The 21,597-nt window shown below is 33.2% G+C and overlaps 1 protein-coding gene across 1 annotated transcript in view; it reads right to left on the bottom strand.

The window, feature by feature from the left end:
- The window catches only part of HOMER1 (homer scaffold protein 1), a gene marked incomplete at both ends in the record, with an annotated part of 118,028 nt that overhangs the window by 40,519 nt on the left and 55,912 nt on the right, over positions 1 to 21,597 (bottom strand). The window contains one exon of the mRNA XM_079701601.1: positions 18,235 to 18,374. Coding sequence (XP_079557727.1) covers positions 18,235 to 18,374 — 140 coding nt within the window. The remainder of the gene's footprint in view (positions 1 to 18,234; positions 18,375 to 21,597) is intronic.

Raw genomic sequence — 21,597 nt, 5'->3', positions numbered from 1 at the left:
CGCTCAATAAATGATTTTGAACGAATGAGTATTAAAAAGGACCTATACATGGATAACTTCCAGAAACAGCTAGTCATGTTTATTTTGACCACGCTTTTGCATGTGGCTCATGGTAATTTTTACATATATAATGGGTTAGCTAAATGATTTCTAATCCATGTGATTATATATGTATATATATATATAGACATCTAAAAACACTCCACAAAGAGAATTGTGCTTTCCAGGTGCTCCTCACCTCTGGACACATCTTTAGAATTACTGGTGTATAGTAGAGCTATTTTTAACCTCTTTACCTTCTAATAAAATTTAGAATCTAATTTTGAACTATTCGGGGCCTATGACCATATTTTGTAGAATACCTCTGAAGCTATTTGCAAGTTTCAACTTGCTGCTCCTAAGAAATGACGTTTGCTATGAGACCCTCTCTAGATGCTATTAAGTTGCCATACCCTTACATGCAAATCTGAGAACTCTTAGGACAAGTGTTCCAAATGTTTGTTCATGCCATGATGGTTTTGGAAACATAAAGGTGAGCTCTAAGCTAATTAAAACCATTAGCCAGCTACTTAGTAAACACCCAGATTGTATTCTTAACTATATTACTAGATCAACAGACTAAAGAGCAAAGAAAGCGTATAATGTGTAAGTTTACTATGACACTAATATAAATTACCTAAATCTAAGATTCCCTAATGATTTTCCTTTGCTTGAAGCTATATAATCAAGAATACTATGACTATACACATATACAAGCACACATGATAAACTATTAAAATACTTGTCAATGTAAATAACTCTAAAATCAATATGACCATGCTGACTTAACCAAAATATATAATACATTCTCAAAGGAATTAAATGCCTACAGACCTACCACTTACTGGTGAATTTCAACCACATATTTAAAAAATATTGTGTCAAACAACAAATGAATTTTGTTAATTATCATCTTTTTCAACTTTGGTCTCCACATGGGCTTAAAATTTCTTCAGGATAAACTGGAAAAAGACTGGGGCAGAGAAGCAGAGGGTTAGAGTCAAAATCTAATTCTGATATCTATAGATTTTAGAAAAATTCCCTAATCTCCTTACACCTCAGATTTTTTTTTGCTGGAAAATGAAGAAAGTGTATCTGTTCTTCTTCTCATGAGACAATTGTAAAATAAAACGAGTAGAGATAAAACTATAAAAAAAGTAAAAAGTATATGTATATACTCATCTAAGGCCCTTTAATAAATAGACTTCCATACACACCATAACACCTAATCTTTAGAAGCACTAAGGATAGTGCACATAGCCTAGCATTGAGAGTTCTGAACTGAAATAAACTGACTATTATAAGGTGAAAATGGATAAGTAATAATAATCTATTGTATAGCACAAGGGAACTCTTCTCAATACTCTGTAATGACCTATACGGGAAAAGAATCTAAAAAAGGCTGGATATATGTATATTTATAACTGATTCACTTTGCTGTACAGCAGAAACTAACACAACACCGTAAATGGACTATACTCCAATAAAATTTTTTTAAAAAGCAAACAAACACAAGATGATCTCTTGAGGAAGAAAATAAAGGAAGAAGAAACACAAAGATGATTTTTCCCTCAATTGGTATCACTGAACTTCAGTGAATTAAAAGCAAGGACTATTCTCCCCTCGCCTTTTTGGGCATAATGCTTTCTACAAATTAGTTTAGAAGTTGTATTAAACTGTGAGGTACGATTCACAGATGAGACATCAAACAACACTATTTGAAGTGCTAAATGCCTACACTATTATTTCCCGCTGTAGCAATATATTATTAAATTTTTACATCTTACTTTCTCAAAGGACAGCATATCCGACCTCACCATTTTCCATTGGTTAATACCATGTTTCAAAATGAGCCACTACATAAAGCAAGTTTCTTTCAGTTTGCTGTTTATGATTTGATACTGCTAAAATCCATTCCCAAGTATAGAAGATTTACTTGTCATTATGGGTTTCAATCTGTAAGTCTAGTTATTAGGTAGTATTATAGTTCAGAAATTCATCCCATTATAATAATCCAATCCAGGACATTACAATACTATGCTATCTCCTGTGCTAGTGCTCTAATTTTAAACGAAAATTATTATCATTGAAAAGTAATAACTGATGGATCACACATTTTGAATCCACAATGTCATCTGGAAGGAATTTAAATAATTTTAACTATGTGTGCACATAATGCAAAAGCATAAGACACTTCTTTTTCCTAATGTTCTACTTAAAGACAGAGATGGCTAATTTGACTTATGTAGTATAATTTTTTATGTAGCACAGTAACATATCAAAGTACTTAATGATTATAAACTCAGTACTAAATCTCACACCCAGCCACAGAACACTGCGAGAGGACATCTTATTTCCTGGATTAAAGGCAGGATCACTTCAAGATAATCAAGAGAAAGGACCTTATAAATCATTACTCACCCCCACCCCTCCACTTTTACTTAATAGATGAGGAAACCAGCTCAGAGTGATTAAGTAATTTGCCTGAAAGAATACTACTGGTGGCATAACCAGAAGAACCCAAGTTCACCTTTTTAATTTTGAGAGGTATATGATGGTAAGAGCATGTTTTATTTTTAGAGACCAACAAAATAATCACAAAACCATTATACTATTCACATTTCCTCCCAGGAAATTATTCTCTCTAGAATTATGTCAGGCTCAGGATGTATTTTATAAACTGTTCCCATAATAAAATGGACACTGATACAAGGTAGCCCTTCTAAGTTTTAAACATCAGAAAAAGAATACTGTTAAGGTAATGACTAATGTGGTTATATTTCTTCATTATTTCTGAAGCACATGTTCACCAACTTTAATATTTGCTTTCTATGATAGATTGGTTAGAAGAACACACATACTATATTAGATGCTATCATATTTGAGGGGAAAAGAAAGCACTCTCTACTTTTCTTAATCAAAAAATAACTTCTCAGTGTTTTTGATGTTTAAAAAATCAGTATGGGAAAGAGAAACCAGGTTCAGGATTATTCTTAAAGGAGTTTATTTTTATTAATGCTTATACATAAAATTTATGAATAATTTCATAATTATCCTCAAACTAGCTGCATACACAGTGTTTTTCTCATTATTATGAGGTTAGAATTTCCAAAATATTATTCTCCCTGCAGTATTCAAACATATCAGCATTAAACTGGATAAAGAGGAATACACTATGAACCAATGTATATGATTCATATCGGTAGTTGATATGAACATATGTATAAAATGCTTAAATGAGGGCAAATTATAAAATGTTGAAAAGAGGGATAAACCAAGTTAGCCAAAGAAAGGCCCCTCAACAGTCACCTCCCTATACAAGTTAAAGAAACTAATAATTTAAACAACATGAGTGAGTGAATTTTGTGGTATATGTGACAGTAGGGAGCAGTAGGATCTCTGGTAAAATGAAGCATACAAAGTTCATCTAAAGCCATTAAATTTTTTTAAAGTGAGGCATTCAAAAAATATGGTATTCTGGTTTCAAATTCTTTCTTGATACTAACACACTTAACCCAGGACTACGTCCATCCCCATTTTTAAAGCATACAGAATAAGTTATAAAACACACATTTAAATAATACGGTAATTTAGAAAAGATTTTCTAAATTATTTGTTTACAAATGCCAGATTATACGGCTGACTCCAAAGATTCACTTTGAATTGTCTTTTGATACTATACACAGTGAAAACAAAGCAGCAGAAAGTAGACGTTTGATAGCAATTTAAAAAACCTCACTCTGGGAGTCATTATCTCATAATTCACACACTATATCTAAGTTTGATTTGCAAAATCGGGCTGGTTGATTTATTTGGAAGAGAATATGTTATACAATTACTTTCTAAAATATGTTATGAAAATGAAATTGTATAAATGAAATCAAATTCTGCAGGCTAAAAAGTTTTTTCTAGGCATGAATTTTAGCTAATATTTAAACATTTTTCCTTTACTTAATAAGGCAAATTTCCTTTATAACCCTTTTTGCTGTGATGTGAAGCAAGTACTTATCAAATCTCTATTCCTATACTAATCCTATTTTTAATGAAAATGCTACTAAAATTTCACCTCTATCTAATTAATAACACAGAGTTTTACTCAAAACCCAAATTCTGGGCACCTCTCTATAACTTTTTCCCTTAAATTATATCTATTTCATTGTATTTTTCATTTTCTATTCATTAGAAATTGATGAATTGGGTTACCTTTCATCTCTCTAAGACATATGAGTAATTAAATCTCAACTAAATAAAAGGGGAAAACAGACACTTTTACTTTAGCTTTTCTTTAATTATACTTGTATAAAAGCTCTTCATTGAAAAAAAAAATCAATGCAACATTTCATTCAGTTAAATTATTTACAAGGATGCTCAGTGATAAATCAAATACAACTTCATTATCTTTCTTCCATTTTAATAACCTAATATCCATTTATAACTATAGGAAAGCACTTGTAAATTTTAAAATAAAATATTATGATTGTAGAAACTACCAACAAAGAGACAGTCGAGTTATAAATTCTACACTTTTCTTAGAAACATTTAAAACTTGCCTCACAACATCCCTGTGAGGTGGGGAGTTAAGTGTTGTCATATGACGACAAAAGAAAAGGACTAAGAAATGAGTATCAGATTACATGTAGGAAAATAACTACATTAAAGTCTTAAGAGGAACAGCATCTATGAACCACTTCTACTTTGAAGTCCAGGAAAATTAGGTTGCTTATTTTTTTTCACTATCTTTATCAGGAATAATAGCTATTTTGATTTTTAAGAAACAGAAAATTTTCTCCATCAAGGGCTTTTAAGACTTCTGAAAATTAACTGGAGCAAGTATAATAGCATTTTGCCAAAGGAATGAAACACAAGATGCCATGCCAAGTCATTTTTTTTTTCTGCTACTCAGAGATATCTTAAATGCTATCTAGGCATAGTGAGGAACTGATACATTTCAGTATCTTCCTTATAGGTACTAATTCTTTTGGCTCTTCAAAGTTAAATCTGTGAAGACTGGGTTTTTTTAAAGTGTCATGTTTCTTCCATGTCAGTTACTCTCTCTTGGTCAGGGTCTACTTGCATCTTTTCAATTAGGATAAACTGCAGATCCTCTTCTTCCATGGAAATGGTGACTCCACTACGTTCCAAAACTAGAGGTGGTCACAGAAGTCATCTACCAAGGAAAACTGGTTGCTTCCGCAGTAGGAAAAAAATCCAAATTGGAGGACTGATCTTTTCTGACTTTCAAAAAAAGTAAAAGTACCCTATCCAGCAGGTATAAGGATGTAAGGATGTAAGGAAGTAAGGAGTCCAGGTTTTCCATAAAAAGAAAAAACGTTCAAACAGAAATTTTTCTTAAAGTGGGAAGCGGGGAAAAGGGAAATGAGTTCATTTAGGTATGTGATTTTTCTTCTTTATTGTTTCTGCCCAAGATACCTATTTCTCTCCAAAAAACCAAAATGTGATATATGTCTAGTACTAGTTAAGGGCTTGACACCTAGTAGGTCCTGTGGATTGTGAGACCTGTAGCTAAAGTACATCTCCTTTGCTATGGAAACGAAGACTTTCTGACAATATGTAATAATGACAGAATGGCTTAGCTACACCTTTTAAAAGAAGTTGAAAAGGTATGGCTACTATACAATAGCAGTGTTTGTGCACTCAGATAATACCCAATGATGTGTTTCTTCCTGTAATTTAACAAATTACTAATATTCATTCTCTATATCTCTAGAGAAAAAACAATCTATTATTTCATAGAGCCAGAGAGGCTTCAGGTCATCTCTTTAATAATAAGTTAGCTTGTGAGTAAAGCATACCCTGAAATGATCCAATTACAAAAAACTATTAACCCAAAGGATCATATATACTTTCTAAAGTCACTTTTGCTAAAACGCTTTTCCATAAACCTCATGTTATAGACGCCAAAGCAGCTATGAAGGAAATCTCTCTACATAACTGTGTCTAAGGTTTTATATTAAGTATCATGGAGAAATTTTATTGTTAAAAATTTTAAATTAATAAAAAAAACTGTGGTTCCCCTGGTAAAAAAAAACCTGACTAAATTTACCCAGTGACTTAATTTTCTACTTTGTATGCAAAGGCAGGCTTTAAAATGTCCTGTGGCTGATTATAACATGCTTATGTTGCTTAAAGGTTAATGTACAACTCTGCTGAAAACTCTTTTAGACTATATGCATCCAGAAACACAACTCCTTCATGGTAAACTAGGTAGAACACTATTGGCGTAAAACAAGTACTGATCACGTAACTGATCATTTAAAATAATCATCAGCTAACATTTCTATAATGCAATAAGGAAAAAATGCAGGATTAGCCTTTTCAAGAGTAATATTTACACTAGAAATCAGAGTTATTTGCAATGAATAACTTAATATGTGTATTTCTATTCATATTTAATAAGGACATGCTTTATATTCATTGAAATAATGCTATGATTTATCCAGTATCATTTTTAAAAGACTATTTACATTCTTTCTCTTCTTAAAAAAAAGGGCATTTTAATCAGTTGTTTTCTCTTAATTAAAAAATATGAAGAAAAAAGTCAACTATATCACTTACAAAATCAGATAAGAAGTAAATGGACCACCATTCCCACTGTCTATAAAAGCTGCTTCACATATTCTGGAGATAAAAAGATAGAAAACTGGAAGGTTTCATATTTTTAGATAGGAAAACTGAAGCCTGGTGATAAGCTTTTAAAAATTAATGACAGTTTTATAAGGAAAATTCTTCCCCTCAAATCGAGTTCTTTTTTTCCTTTAAACTATCAAAAATGGTACAAATGAACCTATTTACAAAACAGAAACTGAGTCACAGATATAGAAAACAAACTTATGGTTACCAAGGGGGCAGCGGGGGAGGGATAAATTGGGAGATTGGGGTGGACATATACACACTACTGTATATAAAATAGATAACTAATAAGAACCTACTGTATAGCACAGGGAACTCTATTCATTACTCTGTAATGACCTATATGGGAATAGAATCTAAAAAAGAGTGGATATATGTATATGTATAACTGACTCACTTTGCTGTACAGCAGAAACTAACACAACATTGTAAATAAACTATACTCCAATAAAAAAATTAATTTAAAAAAATTACCTTTTAAAAACAATTCCATGTAAGGAAAGCATATGGCTACATTTGTCAAAGCATAGTTTCCTAAAGCTACCAATTGAGGGGAGGTAATCATAAACCAATCAGAATAAATATTAATGGAAAAAACACTAAAAAACTAGGAATATAGGGGAACTTCCTCAACATCATAAGGAGCGTCTACGAAAAGCCACAACTAATAGCATACCTAACGATGAAAGACTGAAAGCTTTCCCCCTAAGATCAGGAACAAGAAGAAGATGTCCACTCTTATCACGTCTATTCAGCATTGTACTGAAGGTTTTAGACAGGGCAATTAGTCAAGAAAATGAAATAAAAGACATCAAGAATGGAAAGAAAGAAGTAAAATTATCTCTACTTGCAGATGACATGATTTTCTATATAGAAAATCTTAAGGAAGCTACGAGAAAACTATTAAGACTAGTGAGTTTAGCAAGTTTTTAGGCCACAATATCACTCTACAAAATCAACTGTATTTCTAGATACAGCATGACAATTAGAAAATAAGATTAAGAAACAATTCCACTAATAACAGCATCAAAAAGAATGCTTAGCGGGGGCTTCCCTGGTGGCGCAGTGGTTGAGAGTCCGCCTGCCAATGCAGGGGACACGGGTTCGTGTCCAGGAAGATCCCACATGCCGCGGAGTGGCTGGGCCCGTCAGCTATGGCCGCTGAGCCTGCACGTCTGGAGCCTGTGCTCCGCAACGGGAGAGGCCACAACAGTGAGAGGCCCGCGTACCGCAAAAAAAAAAAAAAAAAAAGAAACAAAACAAAAGAATGCTTAGGAATAAATTTAACAAAAGAAGTGCAAAACTTATACTCTGAAAACTAAACAACACCGTTGAAAGAAACTGAAGAGCTAAGTGGGAAAACATCACATGTTCATGAATTGACAGACTTAACATTATTAAGATGGCCATCCAAATTTTTCTATAGATTCAATGGAGTTCCTATCAGAATCCCAACTGATTTCTTTACAGAAATTCACAAGCTGATCCAAAAATCACATGGAAATCCTAGGGACTCAGAACAGTCAGAATAATCTTAAATCTTAAAAAAGGAAGGATAAAATTGGAGAACTCACATCCCCAATTTCAAAACTTACTACAAAGCTACAATAATGAAGAATGGCATGAGGACAGATCAATGGGATAGAACTGAGAGTTCAGATATAAACATTTATGGTCAACTGATTTTTGACAAGGATGCCAAGAGAACTCAATGGGAAAAGAACAGTCTTTTCATCAAATGATGCTGGGATAACTGGATATCCACATGCAAAAGAATAACGTTGGGTCTCTATCCTACATCATATACAAAAATACTCAAAATTGGCCAGATCTAAACATAAGAGCTAAAATCACAGGACTCTCAAGGAAAACAGGTGTAAATCTTTATGCCCATGGATTAGGCAATGGTTTCTTAGATATGACACCAAAAGCACAAGCAACAAAAGAAAAAAAAAGATAAATGGGACTTAATTAAAATTAACAGCTTTTGTGTTGCAAAGAACACCATCAAGAAAGTGAAAAAGACAACCCACAGAATTGGATAAAATATCTGCAAATCATTTATCCAATAAGGAGTTAACATCTAGAATATGTAAGTAATTACAACTCAACAACAAAGAGACAAACAACCCAATTAAAAATGGGCAAAGGATCTGAGTAGCCACTTCTCCAAAGAAGATATGCAAGTGGACAATAAGTAAATGAAAAGATGGTCAACATTAGCCATCAAGGAAATACAAATCAAAACCACAATGAGATACCACATCACACCTATGAAGATGGCTATAATAAAAAAGAGATAGTAACGTGTTGATGATGATGTGGAGAAACTGGAACACTTATATATCACTGGTGGGAATTTAAAATGGTACAGCTGCTTTGCAAAACAGTCTGGCAGTTCCTCCCAAAGGTTAACCATAGAATTACCATATGACCTAGCAATTCCACTACTAGGTATATACGTGGAGAACTGAAAACGTATGTCCACACAAAAACTCGTACACAAATGCTCACAGCAGCATTATTCATAACAATAGTGGAACTTCCAGAAAGTGGAAACAATCCAAATGTTTATCAACTGATGAGTGGGTTAATAGAATATTATTCAGCCATAAAAGGAAATGAAGTATTGACACATTCTACAACATAGATAAAACTTGAAAACACATCCTAAGAAACTAGTTGTAAAAGACCACATATTATGTGATTCCATTTATACACAATGTCCAAAACAGACAAATCTGCAGAGACAGAAAGTAGATTAGTGGTTGCCTAGGACTGGGGGAGGCAGGAAGTGTGTGAAGGGAAATAGGGAAGTGACGGCTAACTGGTACAGGCATTGGGGGGGAGGTAATGAAAGTGTTCTAAGGTTGACTGTGGTGATGGTTGCAGAAACTCTGTTGTACAATTTTGGTTTTACCAAATATCACTGAATTATACACTTTAAACAGGTGAATTGTCTCGTATGTGAATTGTATTTCAATAAAACTGTTATTAACAATAATAATGGGAATATTAATAGCTAAGTAGACCCCGTTAGAATTAAAAAGGTAAACTAATTATTCTTTATTTCAGTATCTTTTTTAGTCCTGCCTAGTATATGGTATGTTTTTGATGCTAATGATCAAGTCGCACCAATTTATTTACCCCTTTCTGTCATCTCAGTAACAGTAAGAGCATATACATTTTTTTATGCAACACATTTATTCCTTATCTCTTACATGCCTAAATGACTAGAAACAATATGGGCTACCAAGAAATACTGGTACCAATATAACCAATATAATTCTAATATTGTACCAATACAACTCAACAAGGCTTAGCCGGAAGCTAAGACTCTAGCAGGGGAATTTGGCAAGTGGTGTTAAATATGTGTTCAACAATGATTAAAAACTGAGACGTCGAGTATCGGAAAGGTCATACAGAAAACAAACCCTCTTGGAGTTTAGTAGAAGGAGAGCTGCCACAACCAGGATGGACCCTAATGACCACTGACTCTGGAGTCCTTTCTGGTCTTATCTAGCCATCAGCAAATAGTGATGCTGAATACCTCTTCCCTGGACTTGCTTCCATTTCTGTAAAATGAAGTAGCTGGACTATTAATCGTGGAGGTTCCTTCTATCTCCAAAGTTCTAATATCAACATTTAGACTTCAATTTAGACCAGCGTCAAAAAGATTAACTGTTTTGTCTACAATGAATATACGGCTAATCTAAACTGTTAAAGGAAAATGGCAAACTGATAAACAAATGAAAGTAAAATTTACACGTATTTCAATGGTTTAGTTGTATTCACATTTTACATACTCTACAAGGACGATAGTCCCTGGAACAGGACTACTTTCAATACGTTTCAATGAATTACTTGTCAGCTTATTTCCTTGTGAAATGTGTTATCCCACAAAGCAAGAGTTGGTCTCCATCTTTACTTCTGCCAAATGTACATGGTACAATTCTCAATTTCAAAAAATCTGTAGTCCCTAAATTCACTTCTTTGAGTCAAATAGTAAGTACTTGTGCTGAACTTTATAAGAGATGATATTTTTAGAAACACAGTTTGTTTCTAACTGGTTTTAAAAACACAGAATATAAATACTGCCTAATTTCACAGAAAATACATCATTGAATTACTCTGCACTGCTTTTGAAATAAGAAAAATTATTCTCAAGAAAGGGATGAAAAATGATTCTATTACATTGAAAATGCACATTTTAGTATCTTTCACATTATTAGGTACTTAATAACAGTTTATTAATAACACTATCTTTAACATTTCTTTACACAAACTACGAAATTTTGAAGAAAATTAGACTAAGTCAGTTAAACTCAAGTCTTAAGTTTGACAAGAGTGACTGCTTTTCAAAGAATATAACTAGTTTTACATTTTAACTTCAAGGTCTTATGAAACTGTAGGTGTAACTTTAGCTAAGTGAAGCACCGCACCAAAGGCATTCAGAGCATATACTCAATTTCTGTGAGGGAAATTGTTTCCTTCATATGTTTAATGAATGTCTACTGTACTAAGCACCAGTGATACAAATGAATAAAGCACAATCCTTGTTCCAGGAGAGACTGAAAAGCTAATGTTAACCTGTATATGTCGGTTTAGAGGCAAAAGGGATTTAATAGAGGAGATACAATTCAGTCTGAGGACATGAAAGAGAGCATACTGGAGGAGATGATGCTGGACCTTATGAGGATATACCAGGGTTCACCAGTTGGTGATCAAGTTAGAGGCAGAGGTGGGGTGCAAGGAAGTATGGAGTGTGTGTGTGTGTGGGGGGTGTACGCAGCCACTCTAAAGAGAAGGGAGAACACATTGCAAAAACGAGGGAGCAAAGACTTGCAGCTGAGCAATACCATGGTTGCTTGGTTGTAAGTAGTTACAAGCAAATGCAAGTAACTACTACAGAATCACAAAGTGATGAGGCTGGGGAAGCCTCATCTGATGATCATGGATTGGTCTACATACTTCATGCCACTGAAATATTTTAAGGAGAAAAGTGACATGGTCAGATTTTTGTGTTTGAGAGTAGTAATAACACCTATCAGAGTAATATGTCACCAAAGAGCAAATATCCAGGATTCCAAATCTGCAAATCATATCCTCCCAAATACCACCACCAAGAATTTAATAAGGCATCATGCTAACGGATATTACTAGCTGGGAATTTGCTTAAAATCCTTACCTTGGGCTAAACCATATGTAAATCACAAAGATTTCTTTTGAAAGTCTAAGCTAGAAACCAGATGGGTCATCTAATCCTCATCTCTCTGTTTGGCCTTATTTTTTAAAAACTTTAGTATCTCCAGATGAACCGTGTACATTCCACCTTACCACAGACCTCACAATTCCATACCGTCATATACATCACAAACTTCACACATTTATGTGACTTGCTTGGCCTCTGCCTACATTCACTACTTCATCTTGTCCCTTACTATTCTAGTAAGAGGAAAGATAGAAAGCCAAATCCAAAGGAAGATTATTTTTCCTTAAGTCCTAGAGCAGAACTGTTATCACACACCTCCCTTCCAATGGAAGCCCCACTATGGTCTTCTAAGAACAGAAATGGAGGAAAAAAGAATTTTTAGAAGCCCTCCATGGGGAAAAGGTCATAATTAACCTAAGATCAATCTGTTCCACTGTGAATGATCACAGCTCTAACTTCAAGCCAATCATCCTGAAAATAGAAATTAACAATCACTAGGGATGGACTGGCGAAAATTCTTCCCATTAATTACAATGGTAAGGCAGAGAAGAAGGGCAAGGGACCGATCCCTATTGAAGGTGGGTTAGTAATGTCCTTATCTCATACGAACAGTATTTTTCTTCTTGCAAATAGTCCATATTAAGTGATAATTCCCAACAAAATGCATTAGCAAATTTTTATATTTTCTTCAAAATCTTTTAGAAGACATTAAAATAGAATAAAAATTAGTTCTTAAAAACTTAAAACAGGGCTTCCCTGGTGGCGCAGTGGTTGAGAGTCCGCCTGCCGAGGCGGGGGATACGGGTTCGTGCCCCGGTCCGGGAAGATCCCACATGCCACGGAGCGGCTGGGCCCGTGAGCCATGGCCGCTGAGCCTGCGCGTCCGGAGCCTGTGCTCCGCAACGGGAGAGGCCACAACAGTGAGAGGCCCACGTACCGCAAAAAAAAAAAAAAAAAAAAAAAACAGCAAAAAAACCCTTAAAACAGGAAATTTAAGTATACATACATAAAAACCTAATAAACAGTCTTGGTCACTAAACTGTATTTTTTATTGTGTCTTATTAAAAAATACATGAATTGCTTCTTAGTTCCCAGACAATGCAGACCTACATATACTGCCAAATTACCACAGCACCTCTTACAAAACGCTATCTGTTCACATTTATGGTACAGGAAATTCTGACATCTCCAAATTGTTTAGTTGCGATCTCTCACAAATTGTCTTGGTCTTCAAATTAATTTTTAAAAACGAATTCTAATTTTGAGGTTCGATGGTAGAGGAATAACAATATTCAAGTCAATTGTAACTAATAATAAGGGGAATCCTACAAGTTAAATTTTTCATCTGCAACTTTATCAATGATAAGGCACTTCTTGTGAAATCAACCCCAGCTTTATACAGTTTTATTCAAACAAGAGTTTTCCACAGAAATTATTTCTATTTTCCTTCATAACTATAATCTTAGAAGTTTTGCTTACTATCCATAAAAAAGAGAGACAAATGGCACAGCTGTGGAGAATATAGTACCCCAGAGCTCTTAATAGTCATTCAGTTTTTTCCTGTTTGTATCATCTTCAAAGCACATACAAAATATATTTGATTCGAGATAAAACACTGCTTGTTTTTTTAACATATAACTAAAATGGTGTGTATATTTTCCAATGAAATTTAATTTTTGAGATTACAAAAATCCCTAATCACAGTTTTAAAGTAGTAGCTTTTGGAAACTCTGATAATAAATGAAGAAATTAATCTATTAAATACAAATGGAATAAACCCACCCAAACTATGGTAAAATTGTAGTTATACTGCTTTAAAGCAAAATCAACATACTAAGGAGTGATGATTCTACACATATCCTTTAATGAATATCTGTTGGAAACACACAAAGTGGCAGAAAAAAAAATCTCTTTAACAGAATAGAAGATACATGCAGAACCCCCAAAACGCATAAATTCTAGCAGCACCATGAGAATACATTATCTAAACTTTAGAAGAATTTAAATATAATTGGTGCTCAAAACAGCCTATTCTCCATTAAGATAATCAAACTTTTGAAAATTTATCAGTACAAAAATAGCTTCACGAACTACTGCTGTATACACATATCTGCTTTCAACTCTCAAAAATAGGATAACAGCAGTTATTTATCAATATATCACTATATATCTGAGGATCATAAATTCACAATGAACAAAATTAAAAGTTTCAGTTTTCAGTATATTTCATATTACATTCTAACGGCACTGGGAAACTATAAAATTAACTATTTCCAAGAGAATTTTAGATAGTTTTAAATCTTTTTTAAAAATCCTAGAATTTATTAAGAAATAACAAGTAAATTCCAGACAGCTGATGCTATGAAGCAAATCCCTCCTGGAATGAGAGCACAAAACTTTCCTCCATATATATATAAATACTATCAAGCATATAGTAGTTATTTTTTTTAGTATACAGATGACCCTTGAACAATGCAGGGAGTTAGGGGTGCCAACCCTCCGTGCAGACAAAAAGCCGTGCATAACTTTACAGGTAGTCCTCTGTATCCGTGGTTCCACATCCACGGATTCAACCAACTACGGATTCTGTAATACCGTAATATTTACTATCGAAAGAAATCCACTCATGAGTGGACCCTCGCAGTTCAAACCTGTGTTGTTCAAGGGTCAACCATATAGCTAATCTAAGACTACAGTCTCAAAGGATGCCCTGAACACTTCAGTGGGTCGGAGTGTACACCTGTTCAGTCCCAAAAGGATATTATCATTTAGGTTAAAAAAATAGTTTTTAAGAAAAAATAGCAATTTAGATAAAATTTATTACCATTTCCCCAAAGAAATTAGTAAACATTTTCAGCCTCATAATCTTCCTATTTTATACATCTCTAGACTTTTCAAAGCATTTAAATAAATATACTAAAAAAAGTGTTAATTTATCTAAACTTATTCAATGAGAATGTTTTTGCATAGTTTATAACAAGGACACAACACAGTACTATATAGCACTTGACTAAGCATTGAGAAGTCCATACATTTTAAAATTTAGTTCAGCAGTGTAATTTTTACAAAAACAAAGAAAAGAGTAAATAAAGGTAACTCTATAATGCCAATGAGTTAGATGGAATATAAAATGTTGTACTAGCTTAGTAAATAAGTTTTTAAAAAGTTCAAAAGTAATTTTAAAAAAGTATTTGTGGATGAAATTATATGTCTGGAATTTGCTCTAAAAATAATACAAAAGTGGAAGAGTGGGTAGGATTAGAAAAGAAACAAGCCTGGCCAGTTTTTCCTAAATGTTGAAGCTGGGAGACGTGCTCATGGGAGTTCACTATAGTATTATCTCTTTCAAATATACGGGAAAATTTGTGTTAGTTTAAAGACTAACAAACAAATCTTGCTTTTCTATTTAAAGTTAAGTAATACTTTTTAAAAAATAAATAAAGTTTACAGAGAGTAAATAAACCAAATGAAAACACATTACTAAATTTTCAGGACCAAATGAAAATCAGGGTTTTCTTTTGGTATGTTAATTAATGAATTAATAAGATTTAGGTATAAAATTTAAATTTTAAGAAGAGCACAAGCTGGCTTGCTAAGTAGCTATTACTACAATCAACTCAATCAACTTGACTGACTAAATCATTGTTCCCTATATCCTTCCATCTTTAAAAGAAAAAACAAAAACCACACAGATATTCTAGTGATTTTGCTCCTAATTTAGCAATAAAACGGTATCAACCAGAACATAGGAATGTTGGCAAAGTATTTTTTTTCCTATTCATTCTTTTCTGTTGAAGTAAGTACTAAGGAAGAAAGACAAAAATAAATAGTATAAGTAAGCCTTAAAAACATAGATTTTAAATGTTCTCTGCCATGGGAAAAAAGGATAGTGTATCAAGTTTAAACATTTGTGAGTTTCAGATTTGAATAGAAATTATTTTAATATTCTTTGTGTCTCTCATTAATGAAACACTGACCTTATTTCTATATAGTTCTCCCAAAATAGAAACAGTTATTAACTTCCTGACACAACAATGTGCTTGTTTTGGGGATTAGACTAAAATGCACTATCAACTAACTGGCAGTACATAGTAGGGTCAAAAGAGCTGAGCTGTAGTTCTAAAGCTGTTACTAATGAACTGTATGACCTAGGACAAATCACCTAACTTCTGGGATGTGTCAAAGGCCCATGCTTTCAAACTTTGACGTTTTACCCTATAATCCAGCCCACACTTAAATATGTATGTTACTGAAACACAATTTCATCTCTTAATGTGGGTTTTATCCTGGTGTTTCTTATTTCATTTTATATTTCATTTTTTTCAGAATGCCATGAAAAACCTAAGTTGATTTCAAACCACTGCAGTTTGAAAAATCCTAGATTACACCATCTCTGAGGTCCCCTCTGTTATTTTGAGGTTCTAACATTAGCTGTAAAATACTCAATTTTCTATCTCAGGTAGAAATCTTAATTTCAATCAAGTAACTAGGAGAATATTCATTGATACTGATTGATGTAAAAACAAGTTCAGAGAATAAGTCTTCTAAAATCCTATGCTAAAGTGTTTTTTAAATAATAAGAAAACTGTAAGATTATATAATGCCTTTAACGTAATTAAAAGCTTAAATTGACCTGTTAAATTTCATTTTCAGAACTCAAATATCTCCTTGGTTAATCTATATATTCCAGTAGTCAAAGAAGCTGTACCTTCACATCAAAGAAAGTAAACTCCTATTTGACTCCCACAAACAGAGAAAATCAATAGATGACCAATCACAGTTAATAACTCCAAACACTAAGGATTAGCAAAATAATAAACTCAGAAAATTTTAGGTGCATAAAGTAAACTAGAAATAGCTTTTACAAATGATAAATACAAAAGTTCTTATTTCATAATGCTAGAGTATCCAATGCACGTCTCGTTTAAGTGTTAGCCAAAGAAATCAAGTTTATAATTATGTTCAGTGTAGTTACATCTATTTATTAATTGGACGTGTTAAATATAATAGGAAAGAAATTTTTGCCTCCCTCAACACAAATATTTTTAAAACTGCATATGAATCACATTGCTCTTTAGTAATAACTGCGTATTTTAAAAACCAGTATGGTTTACAAATCAATGTAAACATATGGTCTTCAGATTGGAAGAACCAAAAATGTTCACGTGTTCAGTCATTTTTTAGCTATAGAAAAGAGAATACACTTATACTGCAATAGTTAAAGCATTACCTCTATGAAAATTCTAAAATATGCCTAACTCTTTTATGCAAAATTATTACCATTTTTAGGAACAAATTAGAATGGCCACATAGTCAAAAAAAGAGTTTTTCCCCATTCATTCCAAAAAAAATCTTAACAAATTCCTCTTCTTCCTCAGCCTGACTATGAGGTCCCTCAATGTTAGTCTCTAATAAGTTTAGTCCTGTGCCCCAATATTCAACCAATAAAATCAAAATTAAAATTCTCATGAAAAAGAGAGTTTGGAATATTTCACTTCACAATTCTTCTGAATATGCTAAAGAATTTGATCTTTTTGAACTGGTCCAAAGAGATGCACAACAAAGGAAAACATTTTTCTGAATTTTAATTAAAATTATCTAGGTCAAAAGTTTCCAAAGAAGGATAAAAATTAACTTTAAGACAATGACTGAGAGGTATTTGTTTACATTTACAGTTTCATAGACCTCCTTACATCCTAAAAATACCACAATATGGCCAATAATTAATGTAACTGGTTTTGAACATATTTAGGATAAATTGCATCTTTTTAAAGTATCAAATTCTTTAAAATTCAGAAGCATGTGAAGATTTATCTCCTGTTAGTTGGTGTGCAAAAATGAACCTGACATTAACATTAACAGGTCCATGCTGGAAGTTACACCAATAACTTGTTTTCTTCTTTGAAATAATACAGTGAGATCACCTCTAAGACTGGCAAAGCTTAATTTCAGAATAGGAAACCTATTTTTAAAAAAAAATTTTTATAACCCTCAAGAACATACATGAAAATGGAAACCAGGTTAACAAAGAGGGCCTTTTAGGGGCTGGGTTAAGAAATAAGTAAAAGAGATTTGCAATAATATGTTGTTTCACTGAAAAACAATTTGTACTATAATTAGCTCAGTAGCCCTTTTTCTATAAAGGTAATGGAAATGTCCACTCCAGTCCATCTAGGCAACTATAAATTATTAAAACTTTTCTGAGGTTAACAGTTAAAAAAAAAAGTCTGACCTGTAATTTTCACTCAGGTTGTAACTTTGCAAGATTTATCTGAAACCAATTAAGTTTCTACACATTTTACTTAATCATGATGGTTGAACTGAATCTGTACCTATGTGAAAATGGCAATGCATTCTGAGTCGGTTCAGGCCTTGGCTCTGAGTTCTGGGTCACATCAGGTGTTCTTTCATCATCTGTCCCATTGATACTTTCTGGTGTTAAAGGAGACTGAAGATCCCCTCCTGCTGATTCCTTTAAAAAAAAAAAAAAAGGAGTGGGGATAAAAATGTGTTACACTTTTGTTAAAATACACAAGATCATCTAAAAGTTAAAACTGACTCTGATGTATGCTTACTTATGAAATATAGTTATATTTCAATTGAAATTGGAGTCAGAGACGTAAAAATGAAATTTGAAGGAGAAAAAATTTTAAAGAAGCAATGCACAAGAAAACTAACTGAAACAGTACAATTTAAAAATGTAAACATAACACAATTTAGAAATGCAGTTTCAAAGAACTGAAAAACTTTTAGGTTATATAAGCAATTAATTGGTTAAAATAAGATATTCAACTAATTACTTGAGAAGAAAAAGAAGATGGGACAAAAATGCAAGAAGATTTTATATTTTATTTGGGAGGGTAGGAAGAGAAAGGGAACGAAATCTTCAACAAGTCAATTTTTTTGATCTGCCATAGCTTTCAATTCCAAGAGACATTTAGAAAAGTAACTGGAAATATTTCTATAACACATTATATATAATGTATTTCAGCTTTTCTTGCCTGCTACTCATAATGAAATTATTTCTCTTTGCAATATTTCCTGTCCTATTTCTATCAAGGTAAATTTAGTTTATCCCACTGGAAAATAGATGGGATTTAAAACAAAGGTCACTCTGATACCTACTCTTACGACTGCCATCATCAGATTATCAAAATTTGATATTAGAAGTCAGAATGAGGGGTCATTTGATAACCCTAGTAACCAGAGGAGGTCCTAGCACCACATTGTTAAAGAGCAGCTTGACAGACCCCTTGCAATCTCTGACCAATAAAACTTCACAATATAACATCAGTGTCCAATAGGGGAGTAGTTGGGGATAGTCATAATTTGTCAACTTGAAAGAATATAAGATTTCCTCAAATAAAAATAAGAAGAATATGTGTAATATAGGAAAATGCTTGTAACTAGAAAAAAGAAGACAATATAAGGAGATATCTAGATTATGATAATTTATATACTTTACATAAAAATTATTGCACGTGAAGAAGCACTAGAAAGAAATATGGAAAATATTGATATTAATGTGGTGAGACCAGCTTCCTTTTTTGGGGTTTCTGGTTTTATACTGCTGTATGTGTTTTATTTTACATTTAAATATTTTAACTAATAGTACCATAGTGCTATAAATTATACAAGCTATCAAAGATCAAAAGACTACTTTCTTGATTCCACATCCTCACTTAACTATTTTTCAATTATTAATGGAACCTCTAGCTTGACCTTTAATTTCATTCTTTTAAAATCTTTCCACTGGGGCTTCCCTGGTGGTGCAGTGGTTGAGAATCCGCCTGCCGATGCAGGGGACACGGGTTCGTGCTCCGGTCTGGGCAGATCCCACATGTCGCGGAGTGGCTGGGCCCATGAGCCATGGCCACTGAGCCTGCACGTCCAGAACCTGTGCTCCACAACGGGAGAGGCCACAACAGTGAGAGGCCTGCGTATTGCAAAAAAAAAAAAAAAAAATCTTTCCTCTGAATCTACTGTTTCTATTAACTGATAGTGTATGAATAGTTTGTAGTATACTGTGAAAACATGAAATTTTGTTTTGCGACAAAGTCAAATCCTACTGAGGGAATAGTATCAAAAATGACTATCTCTAGATCAATTATGGACCATGTCAATCAGCTTGAAAAAGTTTAAGCAGCCAGTAAGAGACCATGAGGTATTCATATTTGGTTTCAATAAATCGGGTAATTTTTTCACCAAGAAAGGCCAAACTAAAATAATCAAGGTTGACTGTCCAATCAACTAAACAGTAAGTTGGCCAAGACCTAATTCAGTGGAAATGATAACAGAAAAAATTACCTTGTTAACCTGAAAGGGCATAACCAGTATTAGCAACTAAGGATTTGTTGGTTGATAAGAGTGTGAGGGCCAAAAGTAGATTAGGATTAAAAGAAAGAGCCAGAGGAGGAGTAGTGTGATTTCTGGTTCTTATTACTTTCTGGGGTGAAATAAGAAAGATTATGAGGCATGGGTGTTGGGGAGGCTATAACTGTTGATGCTACTGAAGTAGACTCTTCTTAGAGACAAGCTAAGAAGGAGAGAAGGAAGAAAGGGATAGAGGTTGCAACAATTCCAGCATCTCAACAGGGCAAGCTTTTCTTCTGAAAGCTCGAATATTAGCTATATTTAACAAAAGGCATATTGAAATTACCCTAGACACTATACCTAAAATGAAAACAAAAGCCCAAAGCATGTTTCATTTTTAAGGATGTTTAAAAAAATTAACATTTGCTCAAGAGAACAAGAAATAGTTCTAACAGTACATAAGGGAAATGAAACTCCTTTGCCTTCTAACTACTCCAATTAGGTAGCCACACAGGTAGCCAAAAGTGTTGTGTGAAACCTTCTAGAAATTTTACATATGCTAAAAATAGCACTGTGAAACTAGTTTTATTTAACATATTCCAAACATCTAGTTGTTTTTTAGTTTAAATTTTGTGTAATTTCCTAAACATTCCACTTTAGTGATTCCTTAAAAACCCTAACTTTCATAAAACCTACATTTTATATCTTTAAATCAAACATTAAAATAAAAGGCATGGAGGTATATCTGTTAGACTACAAACTTTTGAGAAAGTAGGATAATTCCTCTTTAGAAAGAGATTCCTAAACTAATATGGCTAGCTACTCCTATGGTAAATGTTTAAGGAAAAAATTATCACATAATATATTCTTTGATCACAGTTGATAAAAAAATAAGTGTAAAATATAAATAAAAACTGAGATTTAATCAACTTCTATCATCTCTCCATCCTTATTTTGAGAAAATAAAACACATCTCACTGTTTCTGGGAAATTTCCCTCACACCCCACACCAAAACAAAAAATCTGAAAAAGAAAAATAACAGTCAAATTGAAAAAAAAGTTTGCATATTAAAATGTGAGAGTATCAAGGAAGCAAAAACTAACACATGTGACCACACTATAAAAAAGGAACCTGAGCAATGATGTAAGATTCAGAAAGTGCTTAAGAATTCTCTCTACTCATTTATGAAGTGGCAAGAAAGCCCTCCCGCAAAAAGCAAAAAGCTCCAGAAATATCTTGAATCACATGGAAAAGAAATGATGTTGGCCCTCACTCCAGGCCAGGCCTTCAGGGTGGTGTCACCAGCCTACTCTCAGGTGTATGTGCCATAGAAGGAGGATGGGGTGTCAAGGGTTAGCTCTACTTAAAGAAAAAAAACTCA

This window comes from Hyperoodon ampullatus (genome assembly GCF_949752795.1).
Source record: "Hyperoodon ampullatus genome assembly, chromosome: 4".
In the NCBI taxonomy this organism is placed as follows: Eukaryota; Metazoa; Chordata; class Mammalia; order Artiodactyla; family Ziphiidae; genus Hyperoodon; species Hyperoodon ampullatus.
This window is presented reverse-complemented; position numbering and strand designations above follow the sequence as displayed.